The sequence below is a fragment of the Scomber scombrus genome, chromosome 24 (genome assembly GCF_963691925.1).
Source record: "Scomber scombrus chromosome 24, fScoSco1.1, whole genome shotgun sequence".
Classification (NCBI taxonomy): domain Eukaryota; kingdom Metazoa; phylum Chordata; class Actinopteri; order Scombriformes; family Scombridae; genus Scomber; species Scomber scombrus.
The window spans coordinates 8,388,718-8,409,595 of record NC_084993.1 but is presented as its reverse complement, the minus strand read 5'-3'; the positions used below and the strand labels follow the sequence as shown (position 1 = coordinate 8,409,595).

Sequence of the window (20,878 nt, the reverse complement as noted above, 5' to 3'; positions counted from 1 at the left end):
TTGTAATAATCATTTTCATAAATAACTAATTTAATTACACATTTTTTCTAAGTAACTGTAACAGAGTACAGTTACATTTGTTTTGTAATTAAATTATGTAATGCCGTTACATGTAACTAGTTACTCCCCAACACTGTTTATCATGGCCAGTACTTTTGTGAAGAACACACTTTTAGTCCAACATTCAAACCAGAAAAAATGACATCAGATTTTTGTACCGTGGCTTTATGGTCACAACTATTTAATTTTGACAGATAAAATGAAGACCGGGCAACTTTGCACAGCACATGCTTGCATGTGGGGGAAAGGGTTTCTAATTATTTTAAAGATGACAACCGGTTGAGGTAAATTTCAATAACATGGTCTAGCTGTAGCTTTCCTTTCAATTAGGGCCATTTAATAACTGTAAATATATATAATAAATGTGAAACAGGGAAACCCAAATCCTGAATATCTAATCTCAGCTATTCACTGGCTATATAAAGATACCTTTTCCTTCGCCTGTTCCCCAAATACCTCTAACAAATAATTTAACAGATATGCACATCTTTTACTTTTTTACCCTATGTAATAATTAATTTTGTCCCATCCGCAAAGCACATAAAATGGGTTCAGAAGTCCCCACAACATCCACAACAGACACTCACTCAAAGTGCTCAGATTTCTATATATGGAGGGTGCACCTGATTAAAATAATGTGCATCCACTCTTAAATACTGAGAGCAGCTCACTCAGCCTCTCTGGTCTTAAACACACACCACAACACATGTATGATCTTGTCACCTTTTCTACCTTCTCTGTATGGATCATTCATATCATCCTCTCATCCTCTCCAGCCCCCGATAATTGGAATCCTCATTCATCTGGTTCTGTTGTGTTCATTTTGTTCATTTACTTGATCAGCAAGCGACTAATGACCTAAATGTATTGTCATTAATGTTTGTTATGATGTATGGGAGCAAGATCCAAGAGATGATGACACAGGCTATCAAAGGAGATTTTCTATAGCATTTGCTTTATCACAGTGACATTTTATATGTTTGTGATGTACAAAAACACTTTGTATTATGCCTTAATTTATTGTTAGAAAAATGCAAATTGAGCAAGGTTTTATGAAGTTGCACATCAGACAGTTATTCCTAGTTTTCACTGCAATTGCAAAAATCATGAAGAAAATATGTTAATATCTCTAAATGGAAAGAAAAAAAAAATCCTGCAGTGACCACCACCTCCCATTGTAGTTACAGTTTACCTTGACAACCAGCAGGTGGAGTCCTGCCTTATAGATATGGGCTCCGCTAATTAGAAGTGCTGCATCTTTTTAGATGCTCTCGGAGTGATAAAGTGCCTGATGTGTTTTTTAGGTTTATTATATGTGGGCAGCTCAGTTTTCTTGATGCTACTCAGGATTTTTGCAAACTCTGGACTGTAGTTAAAATGACATGTATTAAATGATTTTGAAGAGTTACTTCAATACTGAACTCTGGACTTCAAACTATGCAAATCTGCTGAGTCAAGGCTTTCCACCTCAAATTCTGCAACACTGGTCTGAGCTTATGGATTTCATCGATTCTTTTGTGAAAGGAGCCAATAATATTCAAGTTAGAGTTAGTCTATGATGTGTGCCGGGCTGTTTGCTCAAACCCCAGCCTCTCAGTAATGGTGTTCAATATATTGCCATAGCCCTACAGGAAACCCAGTGTGTCTAAAGGAACATTTTTCATTATTCATCTTTAATGTTTTTCTGGTATTAGCAAAAATGTTTAATATCACAGGGATCTGATTAAAAGCAAAACCTTGCAAGTCAGGATATTCATTTACCCCAATTTGGGTTACACTTTTGTCCTGCAGCCCTTGTGTTGCAGTCTATTCTGTGGTTAAGAGGTCAGTTATATGATATTCCCTGGGCGCAGGCCATGTTGTGCTTTTCTCTGAGAGCTGCAGCCAACAGATCAATACATCAGCGGGCTTAGTGTTAACCCACCTCTCAATACGCTGGTGTCCACTACATGCTCCTACAGGCATCCAGTCTACAAATCTGCCATTCAGAAGAGAGTGCTGTCAGTGTTTTGGTAGATATTTGCTGAAGAGGAAAAATTCATTTGCTTTGCTTTATGTGGAATACACTTAGCCCTATATTAGGACCAGGCAGAGCTCCTTCACGCTTTTCACTACCTGCAGAAACCAAAGTGTCTTAAATAAAATCGGAGGGAACACACTTAAAAATACCTTATTAATAACGTCAATTTAGCACCAAAAGTGTTGCCCAATTTAAAACAACAGTGAAATTATGAATATAAGACCTTGTTACCTGGCAGTGGTCACAACTAGAAATTTTGAATAAATACTGAGGTCAAGGCCCTTCAACGTACTGTCTCAAAAAAAGGAGGTCCATATTATATTATTATTTAAAAAAAAATATTAATTAAAAAAAAATGTGTTTGTTGATTTTTCACACTTTTTATCCCACAAGCAATTAAGTTTACAAGAAATAACAAACTCATTTCAATTCCCTGCATCCCCTCCCCACACACAACAAGTATTTTTTAAAGTTTGTTTTTTAGTCATATTTTCTGCCACTTTTTTTTAATGAAGCAGAAAATACCTCTGGAAATCAAAAACTGCTTTAAATTGAACCCAGCTAACTAAATTCAGACAAAAATGACTAACTTTGTAGGAAATCATGGGTAAATTCCAATGTTAGAAATGGTGGAAAATAGTGAATCCTCATACATAAAATGCATCTAAAACCACCGCAGTAGATTCAGCACTGTTTAATTAGTACAATATACATTTGTAATGATTTGGAGGCTTTCTGATATAAATTATCTCTGCATGCTGTAATTAAAAGTAACCTCTTTTCTGGTTCATTTGATTTTCCTGAATTCCCATCTGAGAGTGTCACTCAGTTTCCAGTCTTTTTCTCTCCACCTCTGTCCTTTTTGTTCTTTCGTCCCTCACTGTTGTTTTCTACTGTGTCCCTCTTTCTCCCACACCTTCTTTCTCTTTGATCCTGCATCCTCACTCCTTTCACTTTTCCTCCTCCTTTTTCTTGCTCTTCTTCCTTTCCCTGCTTCACTATTTGACAATCACACACATAGTGGACCCACACGTACAGCTGTGGCTGTTTGCTTTGCCGAGCTGAAGCAGCTCTCTGTGCACACAGATGATATTTTGCCCCTTGATGACAGCAATCCCATGCTGCAGCCTTGAGCTCCTCGAAACAATACAAGTCGAGAACAGAGTGTGAGGGAAAAAAGTCATAGTAATGACTATGTGTGTGTGCATCTCTTATTTATGTGTGGTCTTTGTTGTCATCCAAATGTCACAATATACATGCTGAGATGAGCAGGAGACATGGCTGTTTGTGAGGATCATTATCCTGGACTCATTTACTGATACTGCAATGCAGCTCAGAGGGAATGTACGTTCCGGGAAGTTCAGTGTATGGCTGTAATTGTGTGTGTCTGTGCAGCTGCAGAATTTCTCTCATTCGAGCATGTAGATAATGCTGGTTTCTTGCACAAAACACGGCTGTACGTGGCTGTTTGGGGCCGAAGGACTGCCTGAAGATTACAGATGCTATGTGTAGCAAATTAAAACCTCTCAATATCTGTAATAACTTGATTCAATCATTGTGAACAAATAAGATGATGCTGGATATGACTGGTAGCTTATGTTTCACTCTTTTATCTTTTTATCTTAGTTTCTCAAAACTAAGATCCCTTCTTAGCTGTACTGGCTTTTCATTCAAAATCTGCAAGAAAGTCTTCAGAAGTTGTAACATGTGTTGTATTTGCACTGAAACAAGGCAATCCTAACACACTAATGTTCACTTGGTATTATGTTTAACATGTTCACTGGTTCACTTGTGCGGAATAGTGAAAACTCTGACCTGCTTTTAAAAGAAAAGTCAGGAATCATTGACACCAGACGGCAGAGCATGAATGTCTGTCCAAAACTGAATGCTGATCTATCCAGTTGTTTAAAAGACAGAGCTTTTCAAAACCATAAACTTGTATTAACCACATTCAAAATACCACTCATTATCATGTATAGTACCATGATATTGAAAAAGACATGCAGTACAGCTAATTTACACTTGTCTCTTATGTTTTTAAAGAGGTGAATTAGACTACTGTGTGAGTTGATGCGCTGCTACAAGGGGCTTTGATGGGGTGCAGCAGGGGGGATCGTATTCTGCTTAGGGCTTCATAAATGGGTTCCCTGCTGCTTGCCAGAAAATACAGTCAAACTAATTACATCTACGTGAAGTATACACTCTCACTTCATTTCAGGAAGAGAGCCAACACTTTGGTTTGCTCTATTGTTTTTACGTTTATCATATTGTACTGGTTGTTTTAGTGATAACAAATGAAGGAAGGTTATATTTCACTGTCAAAAAGTTACATCTTATTATGGCTTGAATTTACATCTCACCCCTACACTGTCTCCTAAAAATGTAAATTCCTGCTCTTTCTGAGAGAAAACAGCTTCTTGAATTTTCTTCTACACCTTCTCTCAGCTCAGAAAGGTGGATTTTATTACACTTGCAAACATCAAAGGCTTTATACATAAATGTCGTTCCTCTTCCTTTAGTAAAACTGCTGTTTTGGGGTTTAGGGTTATAAATTGACTGATTCAAAGGCAAATGAGGCACAAACCTATCTATAGAATGGATGCTGTGTTTTAAAAGCCTCTCAAGAAGCCAGAACACTCTAAGGGGCTTAATAGCGTGTGTTCAACAGGGTTTTTTTGGGTCGCTTTTGTTGTTGCTTTTTTATTTTATCGGACATTTGAATTATTTCTCTTTTATAAAATGAAGACACGTGAAAGCTGTTATAGTAATGGAGTCAGTGATTTTCTTTTCGTTGATGCTTTGTTTGTTTAATCGGTTTGAAATGTCACTGACACTGCTATTACGGTCCAGAAACCGATGATAAGTTTTCTCTATGTTTTGTGAGCGTGTAACCGGCTAACGCGGATTCAGCACTCTGGACAGCGCCAGCTCTCTCTCCCTTAAAAACCAGTGGGGCTCTGCTTCAACCCTCAGTGAGCGTGAGACAGTATACCACCGAGATAAGACCTCTAATAATTTCATTTGGCCTTTTCAATATGCAACCAATACACCAAACAGAATTAATTTAACATTTCAGCTCTAATTGATTGACTTCATCTTGCGGAGGAAACGTTTTAGTTAAATAAATACGCGTTTTTTACTCGTCGTAGACTCGTAGCAGAACTGACTTGAAGACCCCAAAGGATTCATGCAACAGGTGTGCGCATTTGCCATCAGGAGAGGCGGCATTAAAACACCAGATATGTGGACTCAGTTTGTCGTAATGCCATCTGATTCAAAGACAGCATCGCTCGCTCCGAGGCAACAAGAGGAAAAAGAGAGACAAGTTGTGGTTTCGTACCCATTGTAGTGACGCCATCTATCTGCCGCCCCCACCTCCTCAAAATGTTGCCGGTTACATTTCCAATCACTCCAGATGCTGACGGTGTGGGAACCACGTGTCTCTGTCACCGCAAACAGCCTCTCTTTGCAGGGCTGCATCAAGCTGCACGAGCAAACCGGAGATAAGCTTTTCCTTCAGAAGAAAAGTCGAGGCTAAACCGTAGAGTCGAGTCAACTTTCTGAGAGAAAGAGCTAGGATAAACGCACATTTGTGTGCACAAAAACTGTATTTTCATCTTGAAAACATAAGCCAACATATGTATAAATAACTATTAAGTATAGGGAATATTGGGAGGAATGTAAGCTGTGAATGGCGTGTGTTTTGTCATCTTTGCTTCATTACCTATTCCTTTAAACACATAGAGAATAATGTTATTTTTTATAAATGAAGGAGCTCACAAATATTGTATAAAATATTGTTCAGTGTGGGGAAACAGAAGTGTCCACATGAGCATAAAAGCAGCCTGATTCAATGTTGGATGGTCTAGTGTTTTGTTTTGAAGCTGCCAACCGGAATGCGTTCAATGTGTAATAGCTGTCACTTTGTTGCTGGTTGGGTATAGATAGTCAGTGCACCTCCTCGCGCCCCACCGGCCGTCGGTCGTCTCAGCGCAGCAGAAGAAACGCTGAAGTAGAGGAGGAGCGCGAGAGGACCAAACGAGCCGGGATCCGCGGGCTTCTCCTTCTTCTACTTCTCCTCCATCTAGTTTCTGGAATAGTAGAGGCAGCAGAGCAACAGTCCAACAGCTGCTTCTTTTCATCAGCAAGGTGAGGAAGAGGAAGAGGAAGAGGAAGAGGAGGAGGAGGAGAGGAGAGGAGAGGAGAGGAGAGGAGAGGAGAGGAAGAGGAGACAGACAGACAGTAGCAGCAGCAGTATCTTGGCGCATTGGAGCTTATGGATTATTGAGAAGTGGAGGCCGAAACACGGATCAAATATTCATAAGGACTTTTTAAAGAGAAAAACACAGAGTGGGATAGTGCAGTGATTCACCTGCCCGGTCCGGCGCTGCGTGCACTCTCAATGACCAGAGACCTGCTGCTGGGAAACGATTCTGCATCTAGCGTGTGTGTGCAGTGTGTGAGTGTGTCTGACTGAGTGTGTGTGTGTTTGGAAAGGAGCCCCCCCCCCCCCCCGCTGCAGTACTTGCCCGCTGTATGGGTACAGGGATGCCACCGAGTTGCTGACGGACACCCGGTATCCGCACCCCTCCCCTCCTCCTCCTCCTCCTCCCATCCCGGACGGACGGACGCACCGACCCCTGCGATCCCCACTAATATGCAATGGTTTTTTGTGCAGAAGCCGACAGCTGCAGCGTACCGCCGACTTCACGCTAGCGCCGCCGGATGCCTGTCAGCCGCTGAGGGCCACCGGCCGCTGGGGCAGCCGGAGGCAGAGACCGCGGAGAAAAGCACCGCAGCGGTTGCTCTGTTCCTGCCTCACGGGGACGACGTCGACGGGGAATACGTGAGGCTGCTGGTCTCTGGGCTCGTGGAGGAACCGGGCGAGAAACCGGGCGACGAGCCGGGCTTCCTGCTGTTGTTCTTGTCTATGGTGCAAATTGGGGGGCAGAAACACCGCCGAACTGAGCCCAACAGCTGGCCGGCTCTGCTGGCATGCAAACAGGGGGGCGGATCAGCCCCCATGCGGTGGGTGAATTTTAGGCTGCCGCATCCGGAGCGCCTCTCGTCCCCCACCTCCTCTTCCTCCACCACCTCCTCCTCCTCCTCCTCCTCCTCCCCAGTCTCGGCCAAATCCATGCGGTTTATTTGGAACAACATTTTCAGCAAAGGATCGCATATGCTGCAGTGTCTTTGTGGCAGGAGCCTCAAGAAAAACAAGAACCCAACTGGTGAGTCCCCCCCGCCCCCCTTTCTCTCTCCCCCTCTGTGTATGTACGTGCGTGTGTGGAGGTGATGGAGAAAGAGAAACACTTTGGTGCGTGCTCGTGCGTGTGCGGGGGGCTGTGTGTGTATTCTCTCCCGAGACTGCACTGTTCGACTGCTTGCTGGTGTTTCTCTGCAATCGCAGTTGTGCAGCAAGTGAGTGCACTACGGAGAGGGGAAAGGGGGAGGGGGGCACAGGAAGGGGGAGTGAGGGGGGGTGATAACTTATTAGCACAGATACAGACTACAGTGGCAGTGCGTGCTAAAAAACGTGCGTGGCAGAAATGCTGCAGAAAATCAAGTCTAATGCAGCATGCAGACCCGTTCAGGCTTCAGTACCCTGCATGATTAAACAGCACATGGCCTTATTTAGACTTCCACCGTCGATATACTGTGGACTATAGAGTGGAAAGAGCTCCTGTGTGTTTTTTCTTAAGGCTGCAGACATTTTCAGTCAGGATATGTGAGCACAATAATCTCCTCATGAGATAGAAGACTGAATGTGATGTGCTCAGCAGAGCTCGCAGCTTCTTGGGGCACTGACTTCAAGGAGTCATGCAGTGTTTATTTAAACTTTTTCATCTTGTGAGCTGTTGGTTATGTCCGGCGTCATGCTGTGTACACTCAGGCAACATCTCCATCTTCTAAAGTTGTGTTTGTGTGCAGATATGTGTGGCTATAACTTCAGAGATTAGGGATAGGACATCTGTCACATATCGCCGAGTGTGTTCATCAACAGGCTGCAGGGATGATATAATTAAAGGTGAAATTCAGTTTAATTTGCCAGCTTAGTCATGCTCTCCAGAGGCTTCAGGACAAATGTAAAGCAGAGTGAAATCAGAACCTTTCCAGACAGATTTGTTAAAAGCTTTGGGCAAAGCAAATAGTTTGCTCTGTTTTCCACCAGATTTTTCCTTCCGCTCCAGGCAGCACAGAGATTGACATTGGCAATGTAACAGGAAGTGGATGTTGTTGACATTATTGGTATATTGACATTGCATCAGAGAGTTGGGCTCTGTACCCTCAACATAATGTTTTGGAGGACAACAATAAGCCAGATGAGGCAACTTTTTGAAGTCATAGTTATATATGTTTTAGTAAACAGATATGAAAGTTTGGCCAAACTATCCATCATGGCCATTATTCTCTCTGCCTTGTTGTTTGTAGATAAAAACTACACTTAGGAAAGAACTGGAGGCCTGTGCAGTGTAGAGGTCCGACCAGCAAGTGGAAACTGACTGTGATAGGCTGAGACACCAGTCAATCAATCAAGCAAAAAACGCAAAACAGAGGTCTCCTTTAGCCTCAGTATATTCTAAATTAAACAGTTATATACTATTTTATTCTCAAGCTAACATCTAATGGCCATTAGAGGAAGTTGGAAACAACATGTTGTTGTTGAGAGCTCTATGTAAATGGAAATAGTATGAGACAAATAAAGTAGTATAAGTAAAAAAGAGTTAATGTTTCAGCTCTATCCTGTCATCCTGTACTGTATCATTCACCTACAAGACTTTTTACACCACACTCTGAGCTAGCATAATGCAAACTACTCATTATGAGGGCTCTGGAAAATTTCCCAAAGTAATTTGCACCATTCCTCAGTAAAAACATTCATCACTGAAAAGAAAAAGAAAAGGACACTGAGCGGATATTGTGATGGTGTGATGAGGTCAGAGACATAAATGCTGTGTCTTCTCTTTGTCCCCAAATGCAAAACATACATTTTTCGGTTGTTTTAGTGATTACAAAGCACTGTCCTTCTAGTTTAGAGCTGATGTGTTAAAAGGAAATACTTCTCAGCACCATGGACAGCAACTGGCATTAATAATCTCTGTGTTGCAGCGTTTTTCTATGTGCCTACTGTCAACTACTTTCTAATGCATATCATTGTCAGTTTCTACAGCTCTGTTGCATCATGCCTGCTGTTATTTTTGTCAAAGTTACAAAGTTATGGCAACACTGTGCAGACTTTGAAGATCAGACAATACAATAGTCTAATTCTGACAAAAACAAACAGACATGATGCTTTCTGTAATGGATTACCCAACAAAAGATTATTATGGTACCAGTGGATTCCTGGAAATTAGAAAACACAACTCAAATATTTAGAACTTGGCAGCACGTCTTGGAAAATGGTGTCCATTCTATTTAAAGAGGCAAAAGTTGTAGAAACATTATCCTTAATCGTTCATTTCTGATACCACAAGCTAAACAGTGAGTGAGAGTGCACAATGACAAGTTTTCATGGTGACTTGTATTTATGAAATGGTGTATTATAATTAACAAACAAATAAGAAATCAGGTCTGTGTCAACATTGCTGTCTGGAGTGTGTCAGCTTTGGCCATTGACGCAACTATCTCGTACAGAGCACATGCAGCAGTGTACTTATCCTTTCAACCATACAACTCTGTTTAACAGCCTCAGAAGCAGAGGATGTTTTTGTGATCTTAATGTTAAACCAAGCTGCAGAACTGCACCCATACTTTCAGTAGACTATAGTTTGTGGAAGACCACTATCAGTAACAGATGCACGATAACGGTGACTTGTAGTTTAAGTTGTAAATATCTCTTGAAGAGCACATTAAGTAAGACATGTAAAAATAGTTTATAGGGGAGAGATTGATCTTTCCTGTGAAATAAAACAAACAAACATTTCAGGGAAAAAGACATATGTCTGCACTGTGCGACTGACAAGTGGTTTCTGGGAAAACCACCACAGTAATCAGCACTCAGCAGCAACAAAGATAAACCACTAATTCTGCAGATTAAAGGTGAAAATACACAAAGCAAAATCAATATTGGCAGGTTGGCGCAGGTGAAAGGACTCATTTGCTGCACTGAACAGAACCGTTCAACAAAAATTTCCACAGCTTCTTTTCACTGCCTGCCAACACACCAGCGCTGGCTATGTACAGTGTCACATGACTGTGTTTTTTTGTGTGTCTCCTGGGCTCAATGTTTCTGCTTTAATTCCTTTCTTTATTGTGTTCCTCTTTGCTCATTTGATGAATTGGCTTGAAGCTAGACTTTCTGCATTCATGAGAGAACATGTGCAGTCCTATGATACATAAGTGGGGACTTTAACAACAGTGAGAATATCCTTCTCACTCAAAGTAACCTTGCAGTTTCAAACTCCCACTTTTGGTGTATAATGTCATCACATTTTATTAGCATGAGTAAAAAAAACCCTGATGTTACTTAAAATGTCATTGAACATACTTAATATAATGTACATTCTTTCAGAAATATGTTTAACAATGTGAGTGCTAACCCTAACCCTAACCTAGTTCATTCATTCCTGATGTTGAAAATAGTAGTAGTTTAATACAATAATAACCATACTAGCTTTTTTTGGAGCTTTCAGCCCCATCTCACAGTCTTCACCAGTGGATGAAGTTGGCTCAGTTGTCCATAAAAAGCTAGAAAGTGGAAGAAAAATCTTTACAAATTGCTGCTGTAAGGAGAAAATAGTGACATTTTTTTGTAATAATCACATGTATTCTTTCAGATATTTAAATGACAAAACATAAAAATTTAAGGCGTCACATCGAGCTCTTGCAGCTTTTCTTTTTTTGTTGATGGCATTTTTAGTTAGTTTTAGGCAATTCTCTGCATCAAAAAGGCAAAGTACTGCACATTTTTCGACTATGGCCACTGAAGTCTGTGTATGATGTTGATAGCGTGTGCTTAAAGAGTTCAGAAGCTTGGCTTTTGCGTATGTTGTTTTGTCATGTGAGATGATTAGCTAGTGAAGACATATCTTGCCCACTTGCACGCACACCCACAGCAGGGGGATGATGCAAAGTAGAACGGTGGCACATTCATTTTCTTTGAGGGAAATGAGTAAGTTCCCAGCAGCTTCGTGCAGCTCATGGATTTACATCAGCCGGCACCATTTAGCTGTCACTTTCTCTTTTAATTAAAGAAAACACATACTCTCTCCCTCGGCATTTTCGTCTGTGTGTGTGTGTGTGCATGTGTGAGTGTGTATTTATGTGTGTATATATATATATATATATATCTGTATAATACACACAGCAGTTGGTGGTGAAATATAACTCTGCTATAAATGGGGAGTAGGGAGACTTTTGCTGACTCAGCATTTGTTTTTCCTCTGAATTGCACTATTTAGTGAAGGTCCACCAGGAGGGCAGAAATACAGCTTGTGTGTGTGTGTTTTGTACACGGGTAATTCACTGAAAAGTAAGCTAAAGTTTCCGCTTGTTTCTTTCTACTATTGCAGTTGTTAAATAAATGTGCTTTCACTTCATAGTGGTTTTACTATTATAACATCTACGATTTGCAAAATAATAAGGCTTAAAGGATAAAGTCTCACAGTTGGTCTTTACATGCTGCGATATTCATTACACTCCACAATATGAAAGGGCAGACAAAGAGAGTTGGACAGAGAAAGGAACACATTTTGCTATTTTTAGCAGTACTCAATTCATGAAGTTTGTTCTAGAGATAGCAGTAGAGGAAAGATTGTCTACATTTTCTCAGAAAATCTACCAATTAGTGTTTGATATTTGAAGCATACAAATGAAAAGCTTGTCCTGATGATGATGCTAAAGGAAAGGTGAGGTGGCCACCAAAAACATTAGGAATCATCCTCTGGAGCATGAATATTCATATGAAAATGTGTCGCAGTCTGGTCAGTAATTGTTCATTCAAATAATTCATGACAACATTATCATACTGTCTGGTGTTTAATCTTTAAGATTTCAATCCTGGTTGAATTTAGTGATCAATAGCATTACCAGAAAAGTACCAAAAAAGTGACAAATAAATTGGATTTCCAGTGAGAATAGCAGAAAATGTTCAGTATTATCAGAAACAAATTCAGCTCAACAAAAGCTGCAGGAGAGTTATCTGTACACATGGAGGCTTCAATGAATTACGAACATTTGGGCCGGAGCACATGAGTTTCCTGTCTGTGCAAGCAATTTGAATCCTGTGCGTTAAATGTGGACTCTGCTAGTAACATTGGAAACTTATAAATAGAAAGGTAATTACTGAATGTAATTTTTCTGAATGGCAACTGCAGAAAACATACCTGTGTTGAGTGATTCGGGCAGGTCCAGCTGCTAGTGAGCGTTTTCTGTTAGAAAATGTGTGAATAGATTTCCAGTGGTGTAATTGTGACGCCCCTCTGCCTCCTCAAGACAAACCAGCATCAGTATCATTCATTGTTAAAAGGAATAATCCACAACGTTACTTGTGTTACATTGTGTGTGTATTACAATGTCTTGAGTCTCATGTGGCGTGACCCACATAGAGAGTTTGGCCCTTTTATAGCACATGTAGGCACGCACCCACACGCACAAACACACACACACGTGCTTTAATGTCTGTTTTTAGTTATCCCAGTGAATAAAATATAATTTCTATAATTTGATGCCTGCTCACCTTCTCTGGAGGGTTGCCATTAAGGCATCGTACTTTATATTTTATTTAAACACTGGAGTATAGCAGTGGGGTTCGTGCCAACTCAGATCCGTCTCAGTAAGTGAAAGGCCCACTCACCCACGGTCCACACTTGTTTTATTTCAATTGATTCTATTTTTTATTTTATGTCAGTTTTCCACTCAAGAATTAAACTATGCAGAGACCTGCTGTTAAAAATGCATATGGGTGGATCAAAAAAATATTCATATTCAGTCATATTTTCCTCAAGCTTGCAGTAAACTCAACTTGTTAGCGCGTGTCTTTCTGCCTGTTCCTCACTTGCGTGCTGTTACGTTGAACAGATGTGATGAGCTGACAAAATAGTGACAGCCATAGTGATGTCTGTCCTCAAAGGTCACATGGAGGGTTTTGGTGCAGTAGTCTAATGCACTCTCTATGTGTGGGTGTGTGTGTGTATTAGTGTGTGAGGGTACTCATTATCTCATGGCCTCATTGTCCAAACACACTGAGTCTGCAAAAAGACATCATGACTTTGCTTGTCTGATGTGCTTTCGCCTGAACTCATCATTTACGTCACATTCACACGCATGCACATAATCTGTCAAGTAATCACGTCCTTCACACAAACACATTCACAGCTCAGTCACACAGGTTATCTTACATAATCAGACCAGATTAAACCAAACTAAACTGAACTTTGCAGGCAAAAACCAAAAGCGGATCTAAACCTGCAAACAACTCTTAATTCTGGAAAGAAATGAGCCACATTGAGTCAAATTTCATTCACCGGTCAGTATTTCTTCACATTCTTGCTACAAATGTTTAAGACCCTGAAACTGACATCCACATCATTGCATTCCTGCTTCGAAGGACAGTACTATGGAAGAGAGAAACGAGTGCAGTTTTTGTAGGGTGTTAAAGAAAGAAACCCAACACATTTGAGAATCCAGTAGATCTGATTATAGTGTGACTATGCTCAACAGTGAGAACACTATAATTTTCTAAATGAAGCAATAAGGAAAATAAGCAAGGTGAATGAGGGAATGTGTATGTGTGTGTGTGTGTGTGTGTGTGTGTGTGTGTGTGTGTGTGTGTGTGTGTGTGTGTGTGTGTTTAGGCAGATTCTCGCTCCAGGTTTCTGTCAAGAGAGAGTGAGTGCTGAGTGTTATTTTTCCAAGTGCACTTAAAACGCAACAGGGCATCAAAGGCTCCACTAAGAAGTGTTTTCACAGACTGGATGATAAAAAGCAGAGAAACACTTGACAACAACTCAGTCTTTCTCCAACTCGCTGCATAAAAAGCGTTTAATTGGCGAGGTTGGAGATGCCGTATAAATATATATTCCACTGTGCAACCGTACATACATACATTTGTACAATATCAACTATATTATACAAATGTTGGCATGCAGGCTCAGTAGCTGCTCTCATTTCATCCACATGGCTAAAAGTTAAACATGAAGGTTCGTTTTTGACACTGGAATCAGTAGTTGGTAAAAGAAATCCCAATTTAAGGTTCACTCTCAATTTTTAATGGCACTTTCAACCATAGTTCAGTAGTTAAGAAATAACACAGTCACTCATGACAGTGCCACACGCTTCTGCCGGTTGAATTTACTGTATAAATCCTGTTCAAACCTTCAGACCACAACAGATCAACAAAGACAAAATCCTAAGAAGCACTAACATGAAATATAGGAAACCATAAGGAAAACTGCTCACAATAATTACAATAAATAAATATATATATTTAACATACGACCTGGAAAGGTGGGGTGTAATACTGCAGAAAGAAATGAGTTAATAGTACAAATAAAGCCTGCTTTTTCCTTCTCCATTTGGATCCATCTCTTCCCAGAATGGTCAGGGTAACACATTTGTATTTACACTATAGGTTTTTGGTTCAAATGCTTATGAAGCAAATGATGTTATATTAAAAATGACCTCTTTCAGTCATGTGAGTAATAATTGTAGCAAATCCCCCAGTAGTGTGATATAAAAGTGTGGATAATTAGGTGTCTGAAGATTATCACATCTAATTTCCTGACATTTGTTAATGTTTCTTAAATGATCTTTCCTTCATTTTATCCAAGTAGGTGACTATTCTTAACTAGCCCATATTCACAAAGGTGGCAGATCAGTAAACACTAAAATGAGTCATTTTTGAAATGAAGCTGCTATTATATGCAGTGAAAAATGACCTCATTATTTTGCTGTTTATGTTTGAGAACTTTGATTGCCGGTGACTCATTTGCACAAAAGAAAGAGACAGAATATTGAATGAACACATAAAAAGAAGAATCTTTAGGATATCCACTAAGAGTAGAAGTATTAAATATGAACATCTGCTCTTCTGAGCTTGTATTTTTCTTTTCTGATTGCTTTGGTGTCTTTATAATTTTAGCTGATGTTTAAAATGTTGCCCTGTTAACCACAATTCAAAAGAAAAAAAGAAAGCTGTTATATGAGTGCAAAGGTGAAAACTGAGCGGCTGATGACTTCTCACTCTGTAGGTTTTTCCTAGCACCTCTTCTTTATATCTCTGCTCTCCACTTCTTTCTTCTCCCTTTGTCCCACTTCTCACTCACACACACTTGAGCTGACTTTTATTCTTCTCTTGTCTGTGTTAACCTTTCACTTGATGACAGCCCCGCATGACATAATCACCGTATCTGTCCCTCTTAGTGTGTGTGTGAGGCCGTGTTGGGGGAGTCGAGACAATTTAAGAAGTGGAGTTTTTCTGAGAAGTCCAGTTGGCTGGTATTTACAGGTGTGAGTGTGTGTGTGTGTGTGTGTGTGTGTGTGTGTTAGCCATGGACTTTGAGTTTATACTGAAAGTAGCAGAGAGGAGAATACGAGCCGCTTTAGGTCAAGCTGAACCAGGTAAGGTACTCTTAACAGTGGACACACTGGAAATAGAGTTTTATACGAGCTTTATGTATTTTTTGCATCATTTGATAAGTTTGCTTAAAATTCAGTCAGTTCATTAGAAACATGGCTAATAAAAAAAATATTATAGTTACTAAAATTGACTTTTTGGAGTTGTGAAGTTAAATTTTATGGTATGTTAAGATAAATTAATGGGTTACTCGGGTCATGCAGGGACAAGATACCAGTTCCTCCTATAGCTACTCTGTAAACTTTCACTATCATATTACTATGAAATTTAGCCTCAGAAAACCTAAAAAAAACCCATTGAATTCCAGAGATTTTAATTAGAACAAGCATCCTTTTGGCTGGACGCTTTGTACGACAAAAAGCGACTGGGATTTCTCTGAAGTGCCACACATTTAAATGATTAAACTAAAATCAACCTGTCTACCCCTGTTGAAATAATCCAGACAGGATTTAGGGTGATATAACACGGGTGAATTTGGAGGCTTTTTAGTGTCAGTTCATTATCACAGATTTCCTGAGTGCCTCATTGATTGTGAAAAAAGACTGTGGCTGTGTCTGAAATCACTCCCTCTTTACTAATAGTGCACTGCATTTACCCTCCACCATTTTATTGAATGTCTGAGTGTGTAAATATATCCACTATATGTCTCATACATCCACTCTTTAAGATGTGAAAACTACTGTCATGCGACTCTACGGCTGATGGTAAGGACACTATTGCGTAAACTATTTAGTGTCTATTATATAGAGACTAGTGAATAAGGGAGCGATTTAAGACACAGCCTGTGAGTGTATATACACACACACACATACACACACTACATATAATGACATGCCCTCTGTAGTAGTTGATAAGTCAGGCGTCACTCTAAAGCATCTGTCTGGAGGACCCAGTATTATATAGCTGATATGTGAGTGTGTGTGTGTGTGTGTGTGTGTGTGTGTGTGTGTGTGTGTGTGTGTGCGTGTATCTTCCCAGCAGTTGTCTTGTCATTTGAGTCACATGACTGAATCTAACATTCATATAGTGATGCATTTAGTTTCAGTCTGTTACTTTCAGATGTTTGGCTTTGGCTGTACTGTAGGTGAACACTTTTCATCCAACATTTTTTGTGAATCATCTGCACATAATGGTTACACTTGTTGTAAAGGTGATTAACACCTCCAGGAATGTAAATACTGCCCAACATGGGTCACTGTAGGTGTTTATTCACTGGCTTTTTAATCAGAAAACAGCAGAATATGCAGCCACAGTGAAGCATTGTGACCAATACCACCAACTATTAAATGATAAAGTAGCAGATTTATAAGCTGGTGTTACGCTACCTTTTTTAATATTGTCGACAAAGACCAAAACCAGCAATGCATTTTCAGCCTCTCAGTACTTTCTGACTCCTGGTTTCCCTATGTGGCACTCAGTCCCAACCTCACAGGCTCCTACTCAAGATGTAAAAAGTATATAATTTAATTTAATGGAGAAATTCCCAGAAAAGTCTTTAAACAGCTGGGCATTGTAGGTTTTGGCATATACTTCTCCTACTGGAGTTAATAGTGGATTTGTTAGTGAGTATTTTCAGTGGAATAATACACATTGGTGCTGTAAAGAGTATCTCCAGCAGCAGGATGGTGTGTGGCATTCAGTCAAAATAAAGTATGGTGCATGTTCATTGAAATGAAGAAATGTATCACCTGGCACAACAGTATGGTTCATTAGTTTATTTAATAGTTTTTTTTGACAACAATGCAGCTCTGAAGCAGAGAGGAATAAGTTATCTCAGGCTTTAGACACACAGACATTACTGGCTAGAAGAATTCATTTATTGGTGGTTTTGGCCTTTTTATGGGATAAGAAAAAATATTACCAGACTTCTCTGTGTTTATTTGCCCACATGTAATGCAAATTCATTTTTATTTATTTATAAAAGCACCCGTTTCAGCTCATTAACATGTTCTGACAAATCCTCTTGAATAAAAACCCTACATCACTTCACAATTTAACTGAAAAGGTTGTAAAAAATATATATGTTTTGAGCTGCTGTGCTGCAAAACAAAAATCTCAAAGGTTTCACTGCTGATAAAAATTCCTTTAATATTGTGTTTTGATGGTAAACACCAGTAATTACTGCTCGCTGATAAACTTGCTCTTGTGCAATGAGAAGATTGGAAGCAATTTCATGCTTGTTTGGACAATTTTGAATAAATTCTAATGCATGTTGACTCTGAAGACCATTAGCCTCTGCTCTCTACGGCCCTAAATAATGGACACAGACATAAACTGGTTACACTATCAGTATTTGCACAGCGCTTAGTCACTACAGAGTGTTGTCTTGTGTTTGTACCCCCTCTCAAATTGCCCTTTTACCTGTGAAAAATGTTGCTCTTAGATCTGTATTACAGCAGAGTTTAGATTAGATTTAAGCCTCACACACTGAATGAGATCCTAATGCACCATGTTGCTGAATGATTCACATTTTCACTGGGAAGGATTGCTGTACACACATGCACATATTGTGTATACAAGCTTCCTTTAATGCAGCACTGTGGGGAAAACAGATTAGTCAGAGGTCTCTTAAGCATTACTGTCAGCCTTAGAAATGTGTTTTCACCATCTCGAGCAGAAACTCGTGTTATTTTAAGCATTTCAGCTTCATATTGTGTCTCTTGTCATGTCATTCTAGTGTGTAATCTATCTAAATTGCAACTGGAATTGTTATACAAGGAAGGACAAGGGGAACAGATGTGCTGTTTAAAATCCGATTTTGATTAATTTGGGTTAATAAAGCTGATTATTTCTCTTTTTTCCCCAAAAGAGTAAAGCTGCAAAGAACAGCCCTGTAAATACCCTTAATCCACCACCTGGCTACTCCTCCTCTATCCAACTGTGAACTTTTTTTCTGCAGAGAGGTGTGGAAAATAGCACGTTTTTTCACAACACAATAGCTGAAAGTAAGATTTGTATCGCTGCCTGGAACTGCTGCTGAGAAAAATAAGCTTAAAGTTAGAAGGTCGTGGGCGGCACCGAAAAAAATTCTCCTTTGTTGAGTCTTGAATACTTGACAAACTTTTATCTCTTGTCACATTATCTACCTACACTCATTGTTCCCGTTATTCAAAACTAATTTTATGTGTGATTCAGTCAGACGCACACATAGGGGCGCTTGAGGCGTTGCACTAAAAAAGGAATAATAATGAATGTGTCATCAACAACAAGCCAAGCTCTAATCTCCTTCTCTGGGAAAATATGGACCAGATAGCTGGCATGTTGTCTCTGTTTTTTAAGCTGTAACAAAACAAAACATTTCAGCCTGTAAGGCTAAACATTAAGAGGATCAAAACCAACTCAAAATGTCGGGACAGCAATGTCTCCACAGTCAGACCCACCTGAGATAGGACTGACTCATTACAGAGAGGCCAGCAGGTTACAGTGATGTAAACATCTCAAGAGCATTAGAAGAAAATCATTGTTGTGACTCATTAAAGGGCCAGACCACTGAACAGTGTTGTTTTCAGTGGGGCACTGGGGTTGGGAGTTAAACCATTCAATCTTTCTCTCTTACTCTAGCTGTGAGTGCTTTCTGACCCAGATCAATACAGTACACACACACACACACACACACACACACACACACACACACACACACACACACACACACACACACACACAGACACACACACACACACACACACACACACACACACACACACACACACACACACACACACACATAGAGCCAAACACACATATCAACCACAGGGAGAGTAAATTAATTAGTATTGATGAGTGCATTACATTTCTCTGTCAACAGTCCAGTCTAGACCGTATGCACAGATTGCCCTGCTCTGTACTAACTGCACTGAACAGTAATGGTACAACTAATTAGTTTAATACTAAAGTTAACTCAAATACACAGACTGTGTAGATTAGCAACATCATAATTGAACGCAATGCATGGATCTGCATGGATAGGCAGATGTCAGCTGAAGGGAGACAGAGCGAAAGAGTTCATGGTACAGTCTCTATAGCATCACAGATTATAGTCACATTGCTGTGTCACCAATTATGTCTTAATTAATAGCTTTGGGCTCTTGAGGGTAGGAACCAACTATACCTGAGTAAGAAATCTTCTGGTGGTTCGGTTTCTTCCCACAGTCAAAAGACAGGCAGGTTACTGGAGGTTAATTGGCAAGTCAGGTGGATATGTTTGTCTATATTGAGCTGCTGATCATACAGTTGCTGTTTTGTACCCTGTCTGGTTGGATTAGTTTGAATTTGAGTTTTTTCTTGCTGTAATCATTCCTCCTGATGAATGTAAGAGCAATATTCACTCTTCTTTTACCTCTTGTCTGGTCTCACAACAACTCATGAGAAAAATATTGTTGTCTGTGTGCAGTTTTGGTGCTGGTAAGGTTGTTGACAGGAAGTTTGTCAGAGCTGTTTTGCTGAAAACAGCTGCTTGTAGTCGTAGTCTGTGAAACAAAAACAGTGATTTTAGTGTATTTAAGCACAATTACACAAATGAGTGGGATCTAGGTGGTATTTGTGTTTTCACAAACACACATCAGTTGCTTATAAAATTAATGTACAGGGATGGCACCATGCTCTCGAAGTGCAGTTAATTGAATCCAGATGAGAGCCGCAGCTATCAAATCCAGTCATGATTTGCGCTGTAGGTGAAGTGTATAATAGGACGGAGATGAAGTGGTATCACAGCAGTCTGCTTGAGCGACTGCACTGCACAATCTATTTAAAGAAAGATTCAATCAGCTCAATCAGTTTTAAATATATATGTATGGGGGCAGGGTGGGTAGACCTAGGCAGTGACTTCATGTAGTGGCCTGACGTTAGAAGCTCTTCCTGAGCCTCTCAGTGACCTCGCCTTCTTCATGACCCCAGCAGGGAGAAAAGGCTGTTATCTGGGTGGAAGGGGTCTTTAATGATTCTCTTAGACTTATTCTTTATCCGCTCTCAATGGTGCAGGAGTAGAAATTCCTAGAAATTCCCAAGTATTTGAGAGGATTACCAGAATTTCCTCAAATGTCTGAGATGAACTAGTCTCTTTCTTGCCTTTCTCACCAAAGAGTCAGTATGCAGTGACCAAGTGAGGCCCTTAATGATGTGGACACCAGGGTGCTTGAAGTGGTCCATTCTCTCCACAGAGGACCTGTTTGACATTAATGGGATGTAAAGAGATGTCTAGATTTAGAGGTGATATGAAAAAATGA

The 20,878-nt window shown here is 40.0% G+C and overlaps 1 protein-coding gene across 1 annotated transcript in view; it reads left to right on the top strand.

Annotated features, from left to right (window-relative positions):
- The first annotated feature begins 1,830 nt into the window (after window positions 1-1,830).
- Window positions 1,831-20,878, top strand: part of LOC133976259 (fibroblast growth factor 14-like) — a 55,875-nt gene continuing 36,827 nt past the window's right edge. Inside the window, exons 1-2 of the mRNA XM_062414418.1 lie at window positions 1,831-1,864; window positions 7,204-7,311. Of these exons, the coding sequence (XP_062270402.1) occupies window positions 7,218-7,311 (94 nt within the window). The 5' untranslated portion in view covers window positions 1,831-1,864; window positions 7,204-7,217. The remainder of the gene's footprint in view (window positions 1,865-7,203; window positions 7,312-20,878) is intronic.